The sequence below is a fragment of the Syzygium oleosum genome, unplaced genomic scaffold (assembly GCF_021117445.2).
Source record: "Syzygium oleosum isolate NSW1041296 unplaced genomic scaffold, Sole_v2.1 Sole_v2.21, whole genome shotgun sequence".
NCBI classification, from domain to species: Eukaryota; Viridiplantae; Streptophyta; class Magnoliopsida; order Myrtales; family Myrtaceae; genus Syzygium; species Syzygium oleosum.
Genome location: NW_026607505.1, coordinates 6,856,224 through 6,880,444, shown reverse-complemented (window position 1 = coordinate 6,880,444; position 24,221 = coordinate 6,856,224). Strand labels below are relative to the sequence as shown.

General features: G+C 40.9%; 2 protein-coding genes across 6 annotated transcripts; both read left to right on the top strand.

Annotated features, from left to right (window-relative positions):
• The first annotated feature begins 2,551 nt into the window (after positions 1-2,551).
• Positions 2,552-12,485, top strand: LOC130134339 (cell division cycle protein 27 homolog B-like). 5 transcript variants are annotated; one of them, XM_056320740.1, is made up of 16 exons: positions 2,552-2,690; positions 3,185-3,257; positions 3,431-3,540; positions 3,721-3,767; positions 5,254-5,351; positions 5,985-6,295; positions 7,564-7,719; positions 8,244-8,460; positions 9,615-9,838; positions 9,931-9,996; positions 10,354-10,473; positions 10,672-10,748; positions 11,011-11,130; positions 11,262-11,481; positions 11,589-11,870; positions 12,062-12,485. In XM_056320740.1, the coding sequence occupies exons 1-16, from the start codon at positions 2,586-2,588 to the stop codon at positions 12,110-12,112; spliced, it is 2,277 nt and encodes a 758-aa protein (XP_056176715.1). In that variant the 5' UTR covers positions 2,552-2,585; the 3' UTR covers positions 12,113-12,485. The 5 variants fall into 5 exon arrangements, with proteins under 5 accessions (XP_056176715.1, XP_056176714.1, XP_056176718.1 ...); XM_056320739.1 differs by having other exon boundaries at positions 7,555-7,719; XM_056320741.1 differs by having other exon boundaries at positions 2,647-2,690; positions 3,439-3,540; positions 7,555-7,719.
• A 9,872-nt stretch (positions 12,486-22,357) lies between these two features.
• On the top strand, positions 22,358-23,495 carry LOC115671344 (uncharacterized). The gene has a single exon (XM_030592890.2). It carries the CDS (start codon positions 22,454-22,456, stop codon positions 23,132-23,134), a length of 681 nt encoding a protein of 226 aa, XP_030448750.1. The 5' UTR covers positions 22,358-22,453; the 3' UTR covers positions 23,135-23,495.
• The last annotated feature ends 726 nt before the right edge of the window (positions 23,496-24,221 follow it).

Sequence of the window (24,221 nt, the reverse complement as noted above, 5' to 3'; positions counted from 1 at the left end):
AATGGGCTAATAGAATTCTCTTCAGCTTTTAGCCAGGGCCCGTATAGCAGTGTTTTAGTTTTGGACATGAGTTCGACCTCATAAGGCACAAGTTGACAGTTTTTTGCATAATGTCCAATAACCCCACATGAATAGCAGAAATGGGGAAGTCTTTCATACCTAAAGTCCAACCAATGCTCCTTGCCTCTAAAACTAGAAAGCATGCCTGAGGAAAGGGGATTTGATAATTTTAACATAACTCTAGCTCTCCCCACCACTATGGATGCAAAGCCTTTTGTTTCTATGCACACTTCTGAAACTTCAACTACATTTCCTGTTATTTCTCTTATTGCTGCTTCAGACCTCCCTTCTATAGGTAATCCATGAATTTGAACCCAAAAGGTAGAGGAGTCGAATATAATACAATGTGGAGGCATACTTGGCTCCCATAGCTTTAATACCAGCAAATGACTTGAGAAGGACCAAGGTCCAGAGTTCAGTATTTTGTTTCTCACCTCCACTGACTCAAACTCAAATGAAAATAGACCTGGCTGTAGATGCTTGCAAATGACAGAATTCGATTTCCATGCTTTCCTCATCGTGGCTTGGAAGGCTTGGAAATTAACAGACATGCTTCCAAAAAGCTTGCCGAAAACAGTACGTTCACACTCTTGCAGTTTATCCTCAGTAACCACATTATCTAACACAGCGATTTTTCTTCCTGTCCAGAGATGTCCTAGTCTTCTACACAATGCCGCCATCCTTAGCTCCCATTCTCTATTTTCTCCCATATTGTTAGATATCTATTACTCAGGCAACCTAAAGCTCCTAACTTGCGATTTGTTTCGGTTGTGTTTCTTCCTTAGGGACCCAAAAAGAGGAACCATCTAGAGGAGAAGGGAACCTACCAGAAGAAGGACAAGGACCCATTCTGGATACAACTATCACCCATCGTGGGTTTCTTCTACGCCATTTCTTTTGCTTTTGAACCTTGAAAAAAAGGTTAACAGTGGCTGTGGACTTCTGGGAAGGAGTGGCGCCAGAGGAGGGAACTAATAAACCAACGACTGCACCTGGAAACCCGCGGCCTTTGTGCTATGGTTGCGCCTCTTTCTTCAAAGTCGGGATTTTGGATCTAAGTGTCGTCATTTAGAATGGGAAACAGAGAAGTTAAGGGTTTTGGAAAGGTGTAAGGGTAGGGAGTAGAAACCAACTATGGTATTGTTGTGGATATGGATTCTTGGGATTTTGGGAGGAAAACAGGGTTTAGGGCAAAGCTATCCAGATGATAGAGAAAGGCTCTTCATGCGAGAGAGTAGTTGTTGTGCCACTTTGATACTACGTTATGTTTTGCTATTTACCCGCATTTCTTGTTGCTAAGCGTTTTATTTTAACACTACGAACTCTATTAGGCTTCTGTGCTTGCTCATCCTCATTATGCTTTATCTAGTGTTTGTAACTTTGTTTGCTTAGCCCATTGCACTGTGTTATGTTTTGCTATTTACCCGCATTTATGTCATTTTCTTCCCTTGGGATTCGCTTGATGTGGTCTTTTCTATGAATTAGAAATTTTTTGCCCCTACAAAAAGGTTTTAGTGAAAGGAAGGTATTAAACCTGCAAGGGGAGAAAACATAAGCTTTACAAGAATTATGACGCCGAGAACCTGTTGCTCAAGGGGATTAACAAACGAAATGCCAAGTCATTTGTCATCTATCTAAAAAAAAAAGAAAAAAAAAACCAACCAACCTCCGACCCAACCCAACCTGACTCGGCCCGGCCCGACCCTTGGGGTGTATGCTGAACAGGGTCTTGGGGTGGGTTTGGGCGGGTCAAGTATGACCCTATGAGTTTTGGGTCGAGTAGGGTATCATTAAAACCCAACCCGACCCATTTACACCCCTAGCCATATTGCTCAGATGCTTATATGGTACAAATGAGGAGATGGTACCTAATTTTTAAATGATTCCCAGCACCTACCTATCAACGACAAGCATACATTTCACATAATACCCTTTAAACATTCTCGAGTCCCTTAGAAAACTTTAGATACAGAAATATTATGGAATAACATGCCTGAAGTCATGGGCTACCTTGGCCTACTTTCTCGATCAGATGGGCACGGTGGACTCTTGATTGTGACACATGTCTCCACCGCACCGCCGCCCCGAGCCCACGACGAGCTTCATCGGTCCATGACGCCACCGCCGCAAAACAGAGATTAAAATGATCTTTTCCAGAGAAAAGAAAAGTCGGATTTTTTACGTCCCGAAATTTCCGACAACACATTAGTTGTCGCATCGCGTGACGGGTAATAAAACGGCTCGATCGAATGGGTTACCCGTTGGGTTCTACTTCTAGACTCCGCAGCTTGCTTTTTCGAATGAAACTCCCGTCTGGGGCCCGCCCGCCCGCCCGCCCGAAACCGAACCGCGATGAATAAAAAAAAAACAAACCATGTCACGTGACCGCAGTCGTTCGAAACAGGGGACGGCACGTGCGGCGCAAATTTTGAAACCTGCTAGAGAGCAAGCAAGAAGCCCCCAGCGCCATCCCTCTCTCTCTCCCTCCCTCCCTCCCTCTCTCTTGAAGCGAAGCGAAGGCAGCCATGGAAGCGATGCTGGCGGACTGCGTGCAGAACAGCCTGCGGCACTTCATGTACCGGAACGCCATCTTCATGTGCGAGCGCCTGTGCGCCGAGTTCCCTTCCGAGGTTAGTTTTCACCGATTCTTCTTCTGAATTGTTTCGCCGAAGGAGCTCGAGCGTCGAATCGAGTGCGTCTCTTTTTGCGTTGGTTGCCGTGGTGCGATGCGCGCTGAGGATTCCGTCGTCCGTTTCCAATCTCTCTCTCTCTTCCGGTAGATTTGGGTGCGACTTCTTTTCGCTCCATCAGTGTCCAATCTCACTCCCTGCAGTCCCCCGTGCTTCTCGAATTCGATGTCTAGCTTTTGCTCTCAGTGGAGCGAACTTTTACTGTTGTGATTATGCGATTGCACTGCTAGCTCCTCTTTTAGTGCGCTGGTGATTTGGACGCTTCCCTGGCGCTTTCGTTTTCTGTGGGTTTTTCGCTTTAGCGGCCGTTGGGTTCGGACATATCGGTTTATGAAGCTTCGGATTTATGAATTTCTGTTTTTTTTAGCATGTTCTGTATTCCTTTTTTATATGTTATGTTGAAGTTGAGTTCTGGGTCGTTCGGTTGCTTTCAGGTGAATCGGCAATTGTTAGCTGGTTGCTACCTGCACAACAATCAAGCTTACTGTGCTTACCATATTCTGAAGGGTAGGGCTGGTCTCCTGTGTCTTCATTGTTTCGCTGATAATTTTGTGTTTTTGCTGAATTACTCATTTATCCTGGGGTCACGCCCCTCCACCCCTTCTTCTCTACTGGGTTCCTTCTGTAAAGTTTCTTGGGTATTTGTTTCCCTGATTGATTGAAGTATTCTTTATGTGAAGGGACACAGATGCCTCAATCACGCTACTTGTTTGCAATATCGTGTTTTCAGATGGATCTGCTCAAAGAGGCCGAGTCAGCATTATGCCCTGCCAATGAGCCCGGGGCAGAGGTATGTGACCTGCCTATGCAAATGAAGCCGGTGGTCTCGATTTATTTCATAGTAGTTTAAATCTCATTGCATGTGGTTTATATCGGTCTAACCTCATGTTGTTTGACAGAACTCGTATTGCTTATGTCTTGGTTTGATGGATGTGGTCATTTGCTAATTGCTGTTCTGTGCTGCGAGCAGGTTCCAAATGGTGCTGCTGGTCACTACCTTCTTGGCCTTATCTACAGGTTGTTATTGCATTTTTTGCAGAATCATCCTGATAGCATCCTTCTTGTATACGTTGTCTATCGGGAGTAATTAAAATGGTTTCTCTTTTTTGTAGTTGGTGATATAGATGCTATGTCATATCTAAAATGTGGACAGAGGTGAAATAAGCAAAAATAGTTTGAGAATCTCTTTCTCTGAAATTACCATGTTCGTCAGAGATAAGGAAAACTCTATTGAAGAGGTACCAAGGGGTACTGGCCCATTACAAAACGACTTCAGAGGGGGAGCCTCCCAAATACAAAAGTTATGCGCCAAAGTTTGTTTCTAACATTTCCAACAAACTAGAAGTATGAAATCAAACGTCCCCAACATAGCAAAAATGACTATTATATTACTAATTATTCATAAAAGAAAACCATGAAATTAACTCCTTGAAATATCATCTTGTTTCTTTTCTTCCAATGAGCTAAAAGACAAGTAGAGGAGCCATCTGAGTAACTTCCTTGTTTCTGACAGAAGAATTAATGGCATCTCTCCAAGCACCAACTTCACGTTGCAACCCCCCTTTTGTGAATCAGTCTCTCTCCCCCTTGAAAGATTGAAAAACTATAGTCTAGATCAGTCTGGTTCAATTACATGCAACAATAAATGATTCACACAGCCTCCTTCATTCTTGAAGGTTGTGAATCACTCTCCCTTTTGTTACTTATTGTCACGGGCTTTCTTTTAAAAAATGAAGCAAGATGTAGTATAAGGTTAGGCTGCTATACTTTCATCATTTTTTTCCTATGATGTGTTTCCTTTTCTTTTTAAAGAAGGAGGGGAGGGAATCAAGAACTGCATTAAAAATTTGCATTTTCAAGGACAGTAAAATGTATTTGGCCAAAAAAGAGGGCAGTAAGATGCAGCCATCCGTTTAGGAGGAAAGTGAGATAGTAACTGTTGCTTTCCTGTAAGGAAGAAAAGGTAAGAGGATGTACTCTCTTATTCAAAACAAAAAGGAAATAGCCATGCACATTTTGTCCAGTCTACAAAATTAAAATTGTAATCGTACTAACGCAAATAAGCTAGTGGTGGAAGGAAAAGCTTTACCCTTGAACAATTTAGCATGATGTTTTAGCTCTTCCATTTCCCATTTTTCGCTCCATTCTCAGAATTCTTTACACTGTTTGTAGCATGGCAAAGCCCAACTTCTGTATGTCTAGATGTAGCTTACATAGTTTTCACGATTGGGAGCTATAAGTCTTAGCAAATGCTAGATTTGTTATATGATCTATGGTCAGTGTAATCCAATTAGCAAATGCTGGTGCTTTTTTCTAGGTTATCCATGTTTCATTGGTGTGGAAATGGTTCAAGATTGCATTCTTCATTGTTGGCTTTATAAGTGTAGACACGGCATAATCTTTGCCTGACTAAAGTATTGTGAGAGAATATGGTGTTCTTGCTAGTTAATCTGTTTTCGCATAAACAGAAAGTTCCTTACCTTTCTATGTTTGCGTCTCATAGATATACTGATAGAAAGAGAGGTGCCATCCATCACTTCAAGCAAGCTCTGTCAACAGATCCTTTATTGTGGGCTGCATATGAGGAGCTCTGTGCCTTAGGTTTGTGCTAAAGATATCCTTATTCTCTTGCGTGATTCTGAGTTTCGGTGATGATAATTGGGCATATTTCAATAAATTGATTTGTTTGATGTTATTTATTTGAAGTGCTTAGTAGATGGACATGGAAGTAGTAGAAAACCATTTGAATTAAATTGACCTGGTCTACACTTCTCAAGTACTAGTCGACTTCTTCAGCAAATGTTATATGAACACTGTCCAGTGAATAAAACATGGAAATGTTCCCTGCGCAGAGCAGTAACTTTTTTCTGCCTATTCCCTGTTTCTGGGGATTTTTCCATGTTTTTGTTTATTGTAATTGTAGTATGATGGCAATGACAAGCACACGTTTGAAATTCTGTGTTAGTTTTATTACAATTGTAAACCTATATTCAAGTATTTATGCAGAGAAGTGCCTATTGGGATTGAGTTTTTTGGAGTATTTGTCTATTTAGTTTGAGGTTATCGCGTTTCTTCCACAGTGGCATTTATCTAATGACAGCTACTTGAATCTTACATAATATTGCCACATTGGGTTCCCACTACTTTGTGAATATTAACCTTGTCACTGGGTGGTCATGTACAGGATTTTCTCCACATACAAGTCTCATTCATCATCTTTCCATGACTTTTTAGGTTCTGCTGAAGAAGCGGCTGCAGTTTTCGGTGAGGCAGCTGCTGCTTGTATTCATAAGCAATACTTGCCCAATGGGTTTTCCCCTCAAAATGCAGATATGTCAAGTGAGGATCACAACTTAAATACAGCCAGGAGGTCAATGGATGATGTGAGCTCAAGGCAACTGAAACAAATGCTAGGCAATAATGCAAGAGATGTTGCCGGAAGCTACCATGGAACTACTGCGTCTTCCCGAGGTTCTGGTCAGCCTCTAAACGGTGGATCTTCTCAGTTGTCTCAATATAATACTCCTTCCCCAGTTGCTACACAGGTAAGGTACTGTTTAATTTGGTCTGAATGGGTGATAATTATTACTTCCATATTCTTTGCTATTTGCCATGGCTAGGGGTGCCAATTCTTGAATGATCGTATAATACGAGTCAAACATGAGACAAACTTTTTGAGAGAAACGTGAATGTGACACGAACAACTCGAAATGTACATGAATTGGCACGTCTTAAGCAAATTAATGAGAAACCGAAATTCATAATTTTTTAATAAGGGAATGAAATTACACAAATAACTGATACAAATATGAGACGCGGCACGAATTGCCGTCCCTAATATAACTGAATGAGTCATCTGGTAAAATGCATGACAAGCTAATAACTCAATTTCACTTGAGTTATGCCTTGCTATTTGGTTCGATTTGTAATTTCCGATTGAACTCTTTCAAAGTTGACTGGTCTACAAGTTGGTGTCCACGATGTCAACTAAGGGTTACCACCTGGAAGTTTGTAATTTTGAGTGGCACGCACGTTTTGTCTTATGATACGCCAGTTATTAGGATCGCGGAAATCAATGTTCCTAGCGTTTCAATGCAAATTGTCTGATACTTTCACATTACATCCCTAATGCTAATAATCTCTGTTAGGAAATATATATTTATTGATACTTTTATTCAGCATGTTACTTATTGTGTTAACTATGATTTAATCATATTTTGTCAGCTTTAATGTAAGAAAAGAACAGATGTTTTTTGCAATTAAATGAGCAAAGGAAGCCTACCCATCGTACTACATTTTTTACTAGGAATTTTCCATTTTCTTTCCACATATTGGAGCCACAAACCCTCCTTGTGTCATTCTTGCTTAAGTCTAGATTCTTTATGTCGTTTTTCGTCTCAATGGAAGTTATTTCCCTACACTCAGGAGTCATTTTTGACTTGGGAAAGAAGTCGGGTACTTTTGGCTATAGAAAGTCAGATTAATTTTTTATGAAACTTATTAAACTTAATGACCTTATAACTCTTACTTTGCTTCACCATCCCCACTCTGACTAACAAGAGGCTGCGGTGTATTGCATGCCCTTCTGTTAAAAGCTATTGAAAGGATGTGATGACTTATCAGCCTAAATTTTTAACGATGTTTCTCTCCGTTTTTATAAGACTGGAACAGCAACTTCTTTTCTCGTGTCGAGTGCTTTATTAGAATAAATGTAAGCTCATATAACTATGTCTCATCCAATTTTGGCTCTTAACATCTAATATTTTTTATAGTATAGATCATCTGGATGTTTCTGTTTTTAAAGTCTCTGCAGTTGTCATGTGCTGCACCCCCACCACCGTGTAGAAATTTGCAGCCAAATGGACCAAACTTGAGTGCACTTGGCGTTGATAGCTCCCCAAGGTCAACTGTAAACTCGACGATTCAAGCTCCTCGAAGAAAGTTTGTAGATGAAGGAAAATTGCGAAAGGTAATAAATTTTTTTTTCTGTCTAATTAAATGGCTGGTTTAGATTGGCTGACAATATGACAATTGCAGTTTCATTTTTTTAATGGGAGTCATCACCCAAGTTCAAACAGTTAGATATATATTAGCTTGAGTGCCTACACGATCAGTTCTTGGGCTTAACAGGAAAATCTAGGTATGTGAGGTGGGCCTTAGATTTTCTGGAGTCCTCGGCAGAATAATAGGCTGAGAATTTTCCCACCCACAAAAGAAAAGAAGTAGGCCGATAAAGAGGGTTCTCACTTATTCAGCAGAAGCTTATGCCGACCACTTTTCTTAGTTGAAGACATCTAGAAGACTAATTTTATTGTATATCAGCTTTTGAGTTATTTGAATGAATTTATTACGCTAATAAAATAGTGAGTTGATGGTTTTATGTTGTTATAGGGCATTCATGCCCCTTTTCGCTCTCAATATTGAGGTGAATATAGCTGGTCGGACTAACAAAGACCAATTCAAGTTTCTTCTCATAATTCATATCTCTTTCAGATATCGGGAAGATTGTTTTCTGATTCTGGTCCTCGACGAAGTACAAGACTTGCTGGAGATGCAGCGGCAAATGCAACTACAAATGCAACATCAGCTGCTGGAAATGGTGCTAGCAACTCCTCTAAGTATCTTGGAAGTTCAAAACCGAGTTCTGCAGCACTTCGTGCAGTGACCTTCCGAAAAGGACAGTCTTGGGCTGGTGAAAATTCTGATGAAGGTGACGTTTCTGATCAAGTAATGATTTTCTGATTTTACTTAAATTGATGAGTTAGAAGAATCTTACTGCATCATATTTGTATAAGAGAAGGCATGCTCTATCACTTTGATGGTAAGAGAATGGGCATGGTTGTGCTTCAAGTTTTATCAAGTAAGCGAATATGATCTTGGAAGGTCACATGTTCATGGGTCTAATGATGGTTTTGAATTTAGAAGGTTTTCATGGCGAGTATGAAGCACGCTCAACTGTACGCTTAGGCATTCATTGGAACCGAAATAAGTCAGTGTTAATCCTATTGGATTCTTGTTTTGCAGGGTATCTGAACTAGAACAATCTCAATTTCTTTTATTAGGTGTATTAAGAGGAATTTTAGATTATGCGAATCAGTTGGAACTTAAGAAGGGCTGTGAACAGATATTCTCAAATTGTTGTAATAAGTTGTCAAGTATAGATTAGTGGTTGTTAAATTTGGATGTCACGCTTGAAGCAGTGAGGAATCAATCCGATTCCTTAATGGCAGTGCATCCTGCATGTAAAGAAAACAGTTGGATAAGTGCCCACTTAAGAATGGGAACATGATCCAGCCTCTAGGACCCCATGGTTGCCTCTCAAAACGCATAGACAATTATAATTCGAAAATTCATTTCTTTGAGTTGGAAACCTTTAGAAGTCCTTGTTGTTTGCTTAGCTTTGTTAAGATTGTGAAGGGCATAGTTAACTAATAAGGGATGTAAACATCATATGTTTTGTTGGACAACTTGGAAATGTTTATGGAAGTGAGCAGTGGTCATCTCCCTTTCGGCTATTTGTGTTCCTGTCATTGAGTCCCAAAACCTGTGGCTCAAAATGAAGTGTTTGTATAGTGTTATTGTTTTAAAGTGGTTTTCGCGGCATGAAGGAAGATTCATTGAAATATCTCATTCTCTGTTCAAAATTTGCATAAATGTGCAGAAGTATAGTTTTCTCCTGTTCTTGTTTCTATTTCAAATGGGCAGAGAGCTTTCTCTTTTGGGTTGTTTTTCCAATTTCACAGTAGATGTGTCCTGGATTCTCGCAACCTCAAAATCGTGCTGCTTTTACTTTAGTGGAAGTCCTCATTTGTTCTGTTCTAATGATTTCAATGACTAGAAATTGTCTTTATTCACATCCTCTAGGAGTACGGAATGAGGTTACTGATGATTCTCGTTTCAATCCTACATTGGCAAATTTTTCTTGTCCTTCGGGGGACAATAGAACCTTTGATCAAGAAGGAGCAAGTATGCCTGTTGCTGGGCCTGTACTGACTAGTGCAAGGGTTTTAACTGGCACAGCAGAAGTATTAGGTCTGCTAAGATTATTCGGGGAAGCCTATAGGCTTTCCTGCATGTACAGATGTCAGGTACTTTTGAATTGCCTTTGTAATAGCCAAAGATTGTGTTCTCATCTTCTTTATAATGTTCCTTTTTCTGATTATGTTTTTTCTCCGCACAGGATGCACTAGATATTTACTCAAGACTTCCACACAGGCATTACAATACAGGCTGGGTGCTTTCACAGGTAATGTTGATGAAAATTCCCCTTCACGAGATGTTATGATCTCTTTGAGCATATTGGTTTGGCATGTAACTATCAGTTAGACAAATACAGATACTATAGGATGTCAAGCTAAAACAAGAAATTTTTGTTGGCTTTCTTTTCCGCTGCAATCTTATAGATTGCGGTGGGATCCTGAAAATGCATTTACATTTCATTGTCTGTGCTGGCTCAGTGGTTTGAAAAGAAGATGAAAGTTTCTTTGCTGCTAGGTGTTGGAATAAGCAGAAAAATTCACGACACTTTGTCTATTTTCATTAGGCAATGCTAGTGTACGTGCAGTAACAATGCGTTATGTGAACGAGCATGGCAAAATTGCAGGTTGGCAAAGCGTACTTTCAGTTGGTCAATTATATGGAAGCTGATCAAGCCTTTAATCTCTCTCGTCGCGCATCTCCCTACAGTTTAGAAGGAATGGATATTTACTCAACTGTTCTTTATGTAAGATCTCCATTCTTCAGATGCTCTCGTCTGTTGTCAGATTGAGATGTAAATCTGTCTCCCAGCTTTTGCAAGTTCAAGTAACAGTAGTCTGGTTTCTATCTGTGACTCTCCATTTCTTAAGATGCCAGTGGATTGAGCTGTTTACTTGCTTGAGTTTCGTATCATTTGCTAATTTTGTTTCTCCATTCTTTGCAGCATTTGAAGGAAGATATGAAGTTAAGTTACCTAGCTCAAGAGCTGATCGCAGCAGACCGTCTAGCTCCTCAATCATGGTACCTTCGCCCTATCTAATAATTAGTTGAGAACCTAATCTTCTCCTTGAGCATCTGTAACTGGACTACTTAGATAGATCTGCTGCTTGCTGTAACTGGTGAATATTCGTTTTGTTGATTAATTGTCAAGTACAATATAAGCTAAACCTATGCATTGTATGGGATAATGCTTTAAGTCCTCTTTGGGTTTCTGGTTGGAGTGGGCTGTCAATAACAAGCACCTTTTGTTCTTATACTTCTGCCTTTATTCAATAAAATGCAGGTGTGCCATGGGTAATTGCTATAGCTTGCAGAAGGACCATGAAACTGCTCTGAAGAATTTCCAGCGAGCGGTGCAGCTGGATTCAAAATTTGCATATGCCCATACTCTTTGTGGTCATGAGTATGTTGTTCGCTTTTCTTGTCCCTGTACTTTTCATTTGTTACATATGCAGGATAAATCTTCTAAATTGCTGCTTAAGTTTCAAATTTTTGATCATGTTGTCATAAGTTTACTATGCATTGTATCTACAGGTATGTATCTTTGGAGGATTTTGAAAATGCGATTAAAAGTTATCAGACTGCCCTTAGAGTCGATGCTAGACACTATAATGCCTGGTATGGGCTTGGAATGGTTTATCTTCGCCAAGAGAAGTTTGAGTTCTCAGAGCATCACTTCCACATGGCTTTTGAGATAAATCCATGTTCTTCAGTTATAATGTCATACCTTGGAACAGCTTTGCATGCCTTGAAGGTTGGATTGCTAGTTGCATTGAATCATTTATTTCTTTGATTGAAGAGGAATGAATTATTATTGTTTTAGTTGCGTCTTTCTGAATATTTATTTCCTTCATCTGACAGAGAAGCAAGGAAGCTTTGATGATGATGGAGAGAGCTATTTTAGCTGATAGAAAGAACCCTCTTCCCATGTATCAGAAGGCTAATATACTCATCAGCCTGGAAAAGCTTGACGAAGCCTTAGAAGTCCTAGAGGAGCTTAAAGAATATGCCCCTCGAGAAAGCAGCGTATATGCTCTGATGGGCAAGATTTACAAGTCACGGAACATGCATGCGCAGGCCATGCTACATTTTGGCCTTGCTCTGGATTTAAAACCATCAGCAACTGATGTTGCCACCATTAAGGTGATTGACTTTTCTCCATTCCGCTGCTTGCTGAATCAGCTATCGTCTCCAATTCTTGGCTGTTATATGAGGATATGCATGTGCCTCTTTCTAGTTTGCTTCTCCTTTAGCTGAGATAATTCTCACGATTGCCTCTTCCTGCTAAGCGTCAGCTCTGTTTCTCATTCTTTATCTTTATAATCGTTTGACAGGCTGAGATAGAAAAGTTGCATGTCCCAGATGAAGTAGAAGATTGCTTATAGTTTTAATCAAAGCTGGGAAGTTCAGAAGAGACCATGATGCACATTATCCGGCTCTGATCGCTTGGCCTTGATGCTTGCGCTTTCAAGGGATGGCAAACATAATTGATTAGTCCTCGATCCATCGAACAAATAGTGCCCCTTCCGGCGGGCAGGTTCCTCGATCTCAGTTTTGTAGGTTACTGGGTCATTGACGGGGTGAATCGGCTAAACAAAGGTAAGGCTGACTCACATGTATGCACATCTGTACCATGTCAAAATGTAGTAGACGCTACATTCATCTGCTTCAACCTTTTTTCAGGCATTTTTACTGCTCATTTTAAGACGCAATGCCTTTTACAAAATCTAGAGGAGGCACCTCCGTCAATTCTCGCCACCATCGACCACTAGCTAGTGGTATATGTTTGGGGGCAAGCATTTAATTTGACCTGGTTTATCATTTGAGATTTTCTTTGGAAAGACAAGGAGCCCCGCGGAGGTTGTCGGGCCAATGAAATATCACGCACTAAAATCATGGGCTTAATTGTACCTTTGATTCGAGAAGTCGAATTCATATGGTACACATGAACTATCGACGTGGATCTGTTTCTCGAACCACCAAACATCCTGATTGCTTGCACAAGTTGCGCATCAATCGAAACTGCAACATATCGATGAGAAGAAAGAAGGGTCGATTATTGGGGTCAGAGTTTTAGACTTCCAAGAGACAAGGAAAATGACTTGAAATGAACGGTTCTATAAGTACGTCTCTGTTTTCTCTGTTTTTCTGTGGCCGGACCACCAATAAATCACAAACCAAAAATGCCCAATAAAAAGGAAAAAGAGAGATTAATAATTTCATTCATGGGCTCTTTAAAGAAACGAAGAAAGATCTTCAAAGGGTGGTTGAGAAGATCGAGCTGGAGGCTCGTTGTAGCGGGTTTCTTCTACAACTACGCAGCCTTGCAGGCAATGTGAAACTCAATAGATTGGTTAGAAAAGTTCAAAATCATAGGCACTCTATGATTAAGTGAATTTGGTCGCTTCTTCAGTCATTTTCAAGCTTTGGAAGCGGCCCTATCAAGTAGCTATCGAAATTAAGCCTTCATACCCTCGCCGGTCATTTTGTTCAATTTTCTTTCTTTTGGTCAAATCCCAAGTGAAGGGGTCTCTCCCTCCCCCCTCTAGTTTCTGGTGGCCTGTAAGTCTCAAGGCTCAATTATCAGCACAAAATATCGATCCGCATTAATGGTTCGATGGTCCATTTCCCCGAGAAATTATTTCGGGGAAGCTAGTCGGGCGATCGATGTTCGCGAGATCATGGAACGATGCGTCAGGTATTCGCTAACGTCGGGGTCGTTTTTGATTGAGTCGTGGCAACGATGAGATGATCCCGAGTCGAAATGATGAAAGAAACAAAACGATCTTGCTTAAATATTGAAGCCGTCCGATTGTAACTTTAATACTCGGTGGAAATACAATTCTAGTATAGATTCTTTTTACTAGTGGATTTAGAAGTGCAAAGTTTTTAGCACAATGATGTGTTCCCAAACCGCATATGCAATCACTCTTACCAAGTGTTTAAGAGAACCTTGCAACATTTCCATTTTAATTTGTTTGAGAATCTCTGAAAAATCAGAGGAAAATTCCAAAGATGAATCTGAATATACAGTTTGGCTCCTGAAATTTCTGCACCTATAGATATCTTGCAATTGATACTCAAATAATTCTCTTAGGCTTGTCCCTTGTAATTATTTCTGGAGTTGACTTTTTTCCCTGAATTGGCGATCTAAAAAACTGCTATATTAACTAAAAGGGTAATATCGAGATCGAAAATCATATGATTAGTTAGCTTTAAAAAGCGTGTTTTATTTCACAAAAAGTGAGTGAAAATAGCCCCACCCTAAAGAAAAAAAAATGAAAAATCGTGAGAATACGACTTACTTGTCAAAATGCTTTATTCACACTCCGCTACATCATTAAGTATATATATCATAAATCAGAGTAAAATAAACCTAATATTACAAGCAAATGCCCATTTCTCTTGGGAAAAAAAAAAAGTAGACCCCTGATATAAAACTGTCATAGTGAAAGCAGTTCACTCCTAGTTTTACTTTAGTCGATTAACTTTTCAAAGGCAGAAATATCTTTCATGACAACGAAATCTACAGTTTCCTTTGACTTCGTCCCCTCCTCCCAACTTTTCTTGTGGGAGAAGCTCCGGAGATGTTCAACCACGCTTAGCTTCTTCTCCCTCATGATTGATTAATCATCTCTTTTGATTACTGTTTGGGGCAAATGGAAAAAAAAAAACATAATTAATGCCTTTCTTAAGAGGGATTGTTATGTACAGGCTCTCGTATAATGTTTCGGATTAGCTTTCGCTAAACAAAGTAATCAACTTTCTCTCACCGATCAAGTCCAGAACGATGACTAACTTCTGACTTAACGTGATTCACATATCGAGTAATCGATTTTACGGGGTTTAAAGAACTTACTTAGATCGCTGTTGACTATCTCTTGAAGTTTTAAAATGTTACATAAGGACATAATTTAATAACGGCGGGGCGGGCCATACAAGGAATGATGCCAGGGTTTTCTTTTTGAATAATGCTCGAGATATAAAGACCGATTCCTAAAATCGATGTATCAAATAATATGATAAAATGCGTGTTGTATACTTGAGAAGATATATCCTACTGGAATGCCTATGATCTGAATGTTTTGTGAATCATTACTTACATCTTTAGTGGTTATTTTATTTTCCTCCCCCCTTTTTTTTCCTACCCAAGTCCTAAAAGCATCCTTTGCCGGGTCTACTATGTACAAAAGTCCAATGGATTCCATCCAACAAAGTCCCACACACAGACACAGACACAAACTTGTCAAAGTAAACACCAAAAAGCAAGCCTCTTACACACGTTTTTTCATTAAAAGAAGAAAAGACATGGGTGGTGCCCCTCCCAATAATGATGGGTTTGCTTTTCTTGTGTCGGACAGCTTTACTAAGGAAACCCTAGAAAAGGGAATCTATCAATTGAATCAACTCAAATAATATATCTTAACCTCATGCCGTTCCATATGTAACTGATTCTACTTCTATTTGAATTTTTTTGTTCTGTTTTCCTTCCTTGAGAAGGCAAAGAGATTCAGGAGATGCACACACAATCATAGTGAATTCAAAGGCCCTCAGTTCAATTTGAACTATAGCTCTTCATAATGTGTACTACAATGATAAGAGAGTGAACGAAGAATTTAAAAAGAACCAAAGAGAATGCTAGAGAAACTTAGGGTTAAAGGAAATATCATCAACGAATGACGGGTGGTTAAATGCTAATCGTGTGCACAATATGAAACTCATTTTATTTCCTAGAGCAGTCACATATAGAGCTAAATATGTAAGAGAACTGGTCCGTTTAAATTATGAGTTGTTGCGCATGTGTAAATGACGATCTACACCATTGGAATTGAATATGTCGATCCAAAATATCGTAATTCACTCTCTAGCTAAAGGCAGGAAAAGGGGTCGTCCACTCTTTCACATTCTCGCATCTTTATTGTTAAAGTATTCCATATCGTCTGTTTGTAGAGTTTAAATTGGTCTTATATTCACGTATCTCCTTTCCTCATCTTTTTTTTTTTTTTGATGACCCAGGAACCCCCCGCACGGCCGACAGCCGGAGGGGTAAACCTGGGGTGACGTTAAGCAGGACCCACCACCACCTGCCACACTGTAGTTAATCCCTAACGACTACGCTGGGGTTGAACTCCTTTCCTCATCTTTCCTATTGCATTTTCTAACACCTACTGCCGATAACTTAAGTCTCACTTAAAAATACGGATTATGAATCATATAAATGTTTGAACCGAAATTGAGAAACTATTACGAGTTTGTCTTTCATACTTTGAATTTGTTTTTTCTCAAAGCACGACCCATCGATCGAGTCTATCCAATATCTCAAGTAGAGCTTACTATATACGAACGGGGGTCCAAATCGTCGACGAGTAGTCTCGCGACAGGTGGCCCGGGGGAGGGGGCTCCATGACATTGGATCCTCCTTTCACTTTGCTTAGTACAAAACTGTCGACCCACCTAAATTGATGAGAAAACAAAAAGATTCACCATCAATCAAGCTGCCCCAAAGAGGCCGTGGCCACTGGGAGAAAACAAAAAGATTCATCATCGATCAAGCTGCCCCAAAGAGGGAAAAGAGGGAAAAGAGGGAAGCTTAAGGGTAATGGTGGATCATCCACCCCTCAAGATAAGTTCCTCGAGGTGGATCTACAAGCAATTCAACACTTTTTCTCTTATTTTCTTTTTCTTTTTTCTTTTTTAAATTTTGTTGGCTAGCTATGGAATTATTTGGATAAAAAAAAGCATAGAGAGCCATGGACACGTCATTTTCAATTGATAATGAGTTGAAGAAGAAAGCTCTTGGAGTTGGAGAGCTTGAGGGATTGAGATTACTTGGGTGCTTGCTTTGTAAAAGTTGGGCTGCTTAGAAAGTCACTGTCTTTTAATGTGGCATCCACGTCCCCTTTCTTTCTTGTACGTAGAATGGTGATTTGACATGGTCTTAAAAAGTGACACGGGGTGTGTCGAGCCAGATCTTTCTCTTCTCTAATTGAACACCTGGCAAAATCATATTTTATTTTCAATTTCAGGATTTTAGCTCCCGGAAATTCTAGAACAAACGGTGGACCAGTGCCAAGCAAATCTGTCATAATAGAGTGCATTAAAAAGGTGATTCGAAATAATATCAAGGGTTAATACTACAAAAAATCCTAAACTGATACACCTATGATAAATTTATCTTAAATTAATTTTTTGACTACCAAAAATCACAGGGAAAATTTTAAATCAGTACCCAAAGTAGAGTCATTTTCTCAAAAAGGGGTCCAAAGTGGACATAGTATCAAATAAGGGCGTGAAGTCTTTGAGTGGTTTGAAATAGGGCATGAAATTGCCCAGATTAGTCTCAAGTAAGGGCTACAGGATTATGTGCACAACCGGCCAAATACTCACCGACCGGCCTGATCATGTCACTGTTTCAGTGATTGGAACAAGGACAATTTCGTCTTTTACTCTCTCTTTTTTTCTCTTTTCCTTTTCCTTCTCTTCTTCTTCTTTTTTTCCTCTTGTCCCTCCGCCGGCCATAGCCTGGGCCAGCGGAGGTTGCCGGCCTCAGGCGGAGGCCGCCCTAGCCGGCGTTGGGCGAGGGCCGCCCTCGCCTAGGCTGGGCAGGCGAGGTCACCCTCGCCGACCGACCCTAGGTTTCCCTTACTGGCGTCGGGCGGCCCTCGCCCGACGCCGGTGAGGGCGGCCTCTGCCTGAGGCCAGCAACCTCCGCCGGCCCCGGCTATAGTCGGCAGAGGGAAAAGAGGAAAAAAATAAGAAGAAGAAGAAAAGGAAAAGGAAAAGAGAAAAAAAAAAGTAAAAGATGAAATTGCCCTTGTTCCGATCGCCGGAACAGTGACGTGCTTGCCGGCCGGCGAGTATTTGACCGGCCGGCGAACCCAGGCCCTTACTTGAGACTAATTGGGCACTTCGGGCCCCTATTTGAGACTAATTAGGCACTTTATGCCCTTATTTAACACTATGTCAACTTTGGACCCCTTTTTTAGAAAATGACCCCACTTTGGGTATTGATCTAAAATTTTCCCAAAACCCCAAACTGATACACCTGTGATAATTTTACCCTCCGTTAGTTTCTGTTAAATTTTACTGTGAAATTGCTTTGTTAAATAACACGTGGCAATTAAGGAGTGTACTAATTTATGGTTTTACCATTCGTTTGTCACGGGTGTAATTGTGATTTTTCGCGGTATTAATTCAATTTAAAGGAGGATAAATTTGTCATAAATGTACCAGTTTGAGATTTTTGATGGTCAAAAAATTAGTTTGAGATAAATTTATCATAAATGTACCAGTTTAGAGTTTTTCGTGGTGTTAACCCTAATATCAAATCAAAAAGGTTGAAGCATGCTAACTCTTAGGGGTAAGAGTGAGAGCCTTGAGCTTAAGCTCCCCCTCCTAAGGTCTGACGTGCTAGTCATCACTAAGTCGAAGCGCATTAGTCACCCACTCAGAACCATAACATATGTATCACCAAAGACTTGACAGGGTTCGAAATGCCTCCAATAACTCACATTCCGACTATTCAGAACTATTTCAGATTATGTCAACGGGATCTATTGAGGGTTACTTGAGTTTACTAATTAAAATCGCATGCCTTAAGCTTAACTTTTGTCAAGACCAAGTCGGCTGTGCCGATCAGGACGGCGGCGGCGGCGGCGGCCAACGACAGCGGTGAGTCGAGGGCAACAACGGAATCGACACATCAATATCTGATGGAGAAGATGTGAGATAGGGGCAGACGATCATGGTGCACAAGTGAGCTTTTAACTTAAAGCTCTGTTTATTTCGAGGAAAATGAATGATTTGAAAAATATTTTCCTAAAACTGATCTCTTATATCGCTTACAAAAAAGAACAAACGAAAAATATTTACGTCGTTCATGAAAATATTTAAACATAAATTTATGTGGATGTGAAACATTTTTCATTGACTAATTCTATCGAGCGATATAAAAGATTATTTTTTTTATAAATATTTTTCAAATCATTTATTTTACGAGCATAGGCGTGTGCCCATGCAGCCACATGTTCACTTTGATTTTCGGTCTTCTGGTTATCGACCACGTGCCGAGACTTGGTAGTTGAATTAATACGCAACCACCTGGGCAATGGCTGGCATCGATTCATAGTCACTATTAAATGTGAGAGGAGGAGAGCAGCAGCGTTTGTGCTTTGTTAGTGAGCGCCTGGTTGTATATGGACCTGAGGTTCATTTTGTTTTCGTGACCAGAGTTTGAACTTGCTAGCATATGTCGCAATCCACGATTTATATACCTCAAGGTGACCAATCATGAATGTTCGGTGCGTCGCGATTCTTCGACTAACGTGGTAAAAAACGGGGATTCGTAGGATGCATTGTCTGCACCCATCTCACGATTCCAATTCCGTACCTTGATTTTCCTCTCGAAGTTTGTACCGACATTAGTTACGTATGACGAGCAAAGCAGTGGCCTTTTGCATTTCTGTGCTCCGCTAGTCTTGGACCGCAGCAACACTTATCAAAAACCAATCGACCACGTGTTTTTCCTCCGAATCATACGTTCAATGGGCGGTTAATATATTGCCATGTACTTGACTTCAACTAATCGATCGATTGGAGGAACGATCCTCAAAACTCGATAGGGAAAAAAAAAATACAGACCTCTTCTTCTATAATATATACCCGCACCACCAACCGAAAGTCCGATCGGAGGTGGAAAATAACGCCCGATTTAGATTTTACGGTGACCCGTATTTTTAACTTTTAATTCAACATTTGTGGAGGCCTATTATTCAATCTAGAATATCCAAAACCCTAAAAAATGTAACAAAACTGTTCTTGTACAATTTTTTGCAATCTTTACGATTTTTTTTAAATATATTTCTCTCATTTTTACAATTTGGGAGCAAATTAAGCAAAAGTTACTTTTCCCAAGTCAAAACCAACCCCTTAAAAAAAAACTATTTATCATCCACTGGTTCCAAGATCAAAGTTGGTCAATGTGATGGTTTACTTTGCATTGACACTTTCCATTCCACGTTAAGTCCCACCAATCAAATTGCTTTTTACCAGCCTCCCTCCTCAGCACGGCAATTTGATTTGTTTTGACATTGGAGGACGAAAGTGAGCGCAAACCTCCAATCAATCCATCAGGTCCCGTGTCACTTTGGTAATAATTGCACCCAAAGAGGGACCTCTCAGTAATCTCCAAGAAAAAATAAAACCATTTTCATAATCAATCATCTTCGAAATATCCAACGGTCTAAAATGTGTAGTGTAGACCGCTACTTGAAGAGCCTAACAGCCACCAATTTGTACTTTTATTAATGAACCCGAAAAATATTATCGGCACCGTCTTTTTTTTTTTTTGGTCAAATCTCTACGCCGTCTTGATCGCTCAAAAACCTCAACTTGTACAGTGCAGCAACAGCTTGCTCCCAGTTCAGTCCTAAACCCTAGCCTTAGGCGTGTTGTTGAGCTTCGGTTTTGTGAAAAGAGACGTAATCTCAAGACATTATATCGACTAAACCCATCAAATGGGTGAATCGGATAAAAAATACTCCAACTCAAATTGACCCATTTAATCCAAATTGAGCCATTTCCATTCAATACCAATTTAATGACTTATATTGAGACCCGACTCATACGCAATACATACTCAATTCAACCCAAATTTAGGTAAAAGCGTCGAGTGAGCGTGCGCGAGATCGAATAAAGTCGAGAAAGAGTGAAGAGAGACTCATAAATATAGATTGTATCTAAATAAATTGTGAATTCATTTAACACATATTATTTTTGGCTTTACTATTCTAAACTTATTTATGACTCATATACATAATATAACTAATACATGTAATATCTCAATTCATCAATTATGCGTTAAGAAAATTGGTCTATGACTCATTTTAACAGGTCTAATATTGACATTGCTGTACTATTACACAAGTGTCATAAGTCTGACTCTGACCTAATTTAGATTGTTTATCAAGCATCTTAAGAAAGTTGAGCAAGTTGAAACTCGGATAGAAGGTGAGACAGCCAGCTAGCAATTGGCTTCAGACAATCATCTACCAATGCATTGGAGGTTACTCTTTTATGGATCATTCAACAAGATTGAATAGCAAATTGACACGTGCGGTGGATTCCATGCAGCATTGAGCTTAAAAATAAATATTATGCAACTGCAATTTAAACCATCAGCGTTTAATTAAAATAATTTAAATCATTGGATCGAATTAAGCAAAATAATATATATATGTGTGTGTACAAAGCTGATTAAGGCAATTATTAAGTAGTTTTATACACTGATTACTGTCATGCTGTAAAAGAAATTACTATTATTGAGATGCTTTTTCCAATTTAAAGACTTAATTATCGCATAGAAAGAGTTACTTTCATAATCATAGAGATATCGAAATTTGTTTTCAATATGAAAGATTACTAATCAAAAGGATTAACTCTTGATTTGATATAGGTTAAAAACTAGATTTCATCGTGAAAACTTACTAATTTTCCATAGGTTAATTACTCTTTTCTAAGAACATTAGTAGGCATGTTGGAAATTACCAAATACCGATGGGTACAATTACTTTTCTAATGCAAAATGGGTCCGGCACAGCAAAGAGGTAAATAAGATGAAAATGAATGTAGGTACCAATATGTGTAAATAAATCCGTACTTTACTTTCACCAAATATAACTAGTTGCAACAAAAGAGATGGTAATTGTATGCACGATAGTTATATGGGCTGGTGCAGTCGGTTGGGGTGTCCGATAATTTCTATCTAAAGTATCAGATGCTGCCTATTTAAATCTTCTAAATTGCGTGCAAACTACTCTCGATCAGAGAATCACCTCAGTAGGTTAAACCATAGACTTAATAGGTTCGTGGGCATTGGACATGTAAAAATGGGTTATAAACTCATTTCTTAACCCATTTATCATTAAATTGGTCATAAATAAATTAGTTATATTTAGTCAATGGGTCATAAATGGGTATAAGTATAATATGGATGTTAAATGGGTCGTAAATGGGTCATAAATGAGTTTTTAACTTATTTAAACTCAATTCCTCTCTCTCGCCCTCCCTCAATCTCGCATTCACTCACCCCGCACTCTTATTTCAGTTTAGGTATAAGTTTTCTAATATTTAGTTAAATATGGAAGTGTTTTAGCAACATGCGTCAGGTCGAGTATGGATTGAGTCGGGTATGGGTGATTAGATTTGCGTTACATGGAAATGGGTCTACTTGAGTCAGATTATTTTCGATCCGACTCATTCGTTTGACAAGTCTAATGGGCATGCATAGTATTCCACGAGCCTTCGACGTACCGGATGTATGCGCTCGTGCCCTTGAACTATGAAAAATAAAATAAAAAATAAAAAATTTGCACGTAGGAGTTATTATTTTCGAGGGGCACCATCCACACACACTCGAAATTCCAAGTCATGGCCAAAAGAGAAAAAGAAAAAAAAATAAAATTCCAGGGCACCGTCTCGAAGCTTTCCTTTTCACTTTAGAGCGAAGACAACGCGCCGCCGTGGCGCGTGGGAGGCATTAATTTCATTTAAAAAAATTCCCTAAAATCTCATATCACGAAAAAAGAAAAATTAAATTATTTTCCTCCCCCTTTAAATATCTCCCTCCCCCTATCTCCCTCCTCCCCAAACCAAAACCAGAAACCGGAAAAGACCAAAAAGCCCCTCCCTCCCTCCCTCCCTCCCTCCCTCTGCGCGAGTCGTCGCTGATGGAGATGGAGCCGAGGACGCCGGAGGTGGCGAAGAAGCTGTGGAGCGTCGTACGGACGGCGGCGTTCATGATGAGGAAGGGCTTGTTCTCCAAGAGCAAGCTCATGGTGGACCTCCAATTCATGCTCAACCGCGGCAAGCTCGCCGGCAAGGCCATCGGCAACCTCATGCTCCACCACTACTACTCCTCCTTCACCTGCCGCTCCGACGACGACGTCGCCTGCATCGCCTCCGCCTCCGCCTACTCCTCCTTCGCCCCTCGCGAGTACGAGTTCAGCTGCAGCAACACCCCCGCCAACAACCCCTTCTTCCCCAAGCGCGGCAAGCACCACCGCCACCACCGCCACCACGGCCGCCGCAGCAGCGGCCACCGCCACCACCTCGCGCCGCGCTACAACGACGCGGGGGCGATCAGCGCCGTCCAGAAGGTGCTGGAGATGCTGAACAGCGCCGACGTCGTGGAGGCGTCGCCCATGCTGCTGCCCGGGTTCGGGAAGAGCCCCGCGGTGCGGCAGCTCCGGATCACGGACTCGCCGTTCCCGCTGAAGGACGACGACGGGGACGGCGGCGAGGTCGACGTGGCGGCGGAGGAGTTCATCAGGAAGTTCTACAAGGACCTGAACCTGCAGAAAACCATGGCCCCGGTGGAGTCCCCGTATCATTATGGCATGTGGGGCTGAACCGACGGCGGCGGCAGCGGCGACGTTTTCCGACATGGTGTTAGTTTTTCTTCCTTAACGGTCGTGGATCTCCACGAATGTTCTTTCATAAGGGTCGCCGTCGGGCGGCCGGGGGGGCATCAAGCATGATTCGGATGCATTTCCACAAGCCCTGATGCGGCAAAAATGCCGGAACATACGAAGATCGGATTACCAAATCGGTTTATGACGGGGGAGAAACGCGACCCCGGATCTCACCGGTCGTCGAAAAAAAACCTTTCGGATGTCCGCTCACGGTTCGCATGGTCTCTCTTCGTAAACCCGCTTGGTAAACCGATCTACGTATCTTTTAGCATTAATTAACTCAAAAAATGCTTTCGGACGGTGGCGGCGAGGCTGCTTTGCTTATGTAAAACAAAAACAAAAAAAATTTGGACTATGGCATGGAGCTATGCTCTCTCTAAATTGCGACAAGCTTGGAGGAGTTGGTTTTTTTCTTCTTTCTAGGCTTTTTCTTCTTTTCTGTCTTTCATTTTTGGCAATTCCTCCCTTGTTGCCTACTGTCGATAATAAAAGGAAAAGGAACCGGAGAGACGTGGATTTCCCCTCTCGAATCTTAGCCTTATTTCCTTCTGGCGATGCCAGAAATGCCGGGTTCGATAATGGACGTGATCATACCGAGCGAAACCGCACGTACCATGCTTATTTCGAGAGAGGCCCGATCGCAATCCGGCACCGGACAGCAACGAGGCAAGTCCCGTGCAGTGGCGGGCGACGGCGTCGGGTGCGGTAGTAGCCTATAGAGGTTGGTGAGGGAAAGAAGAGGTGGAGGTGGTTGCGTAACTCTAGTGGTCGAAATTCGGCTGCCTAGTTGGGAGGTCACTTCGGGAAGTGGTACTGAAAAATTAAATGAGGGAGGGAAGGAAGCATGCACGAATACGACGACGTCGTTCATCGGCGGTGGCGAGTCCTGCGAGTTCTCCCCCCACTTCCGTGGATAATTCAGGAACAGAGAATTTGGGTCTGGTCGGAATGATGTTTCTGGATCAGAATTTGCAGGGAAAGATGCTCTGTACTATGTATCATCCATTTTGGTGCGAGGGACTTT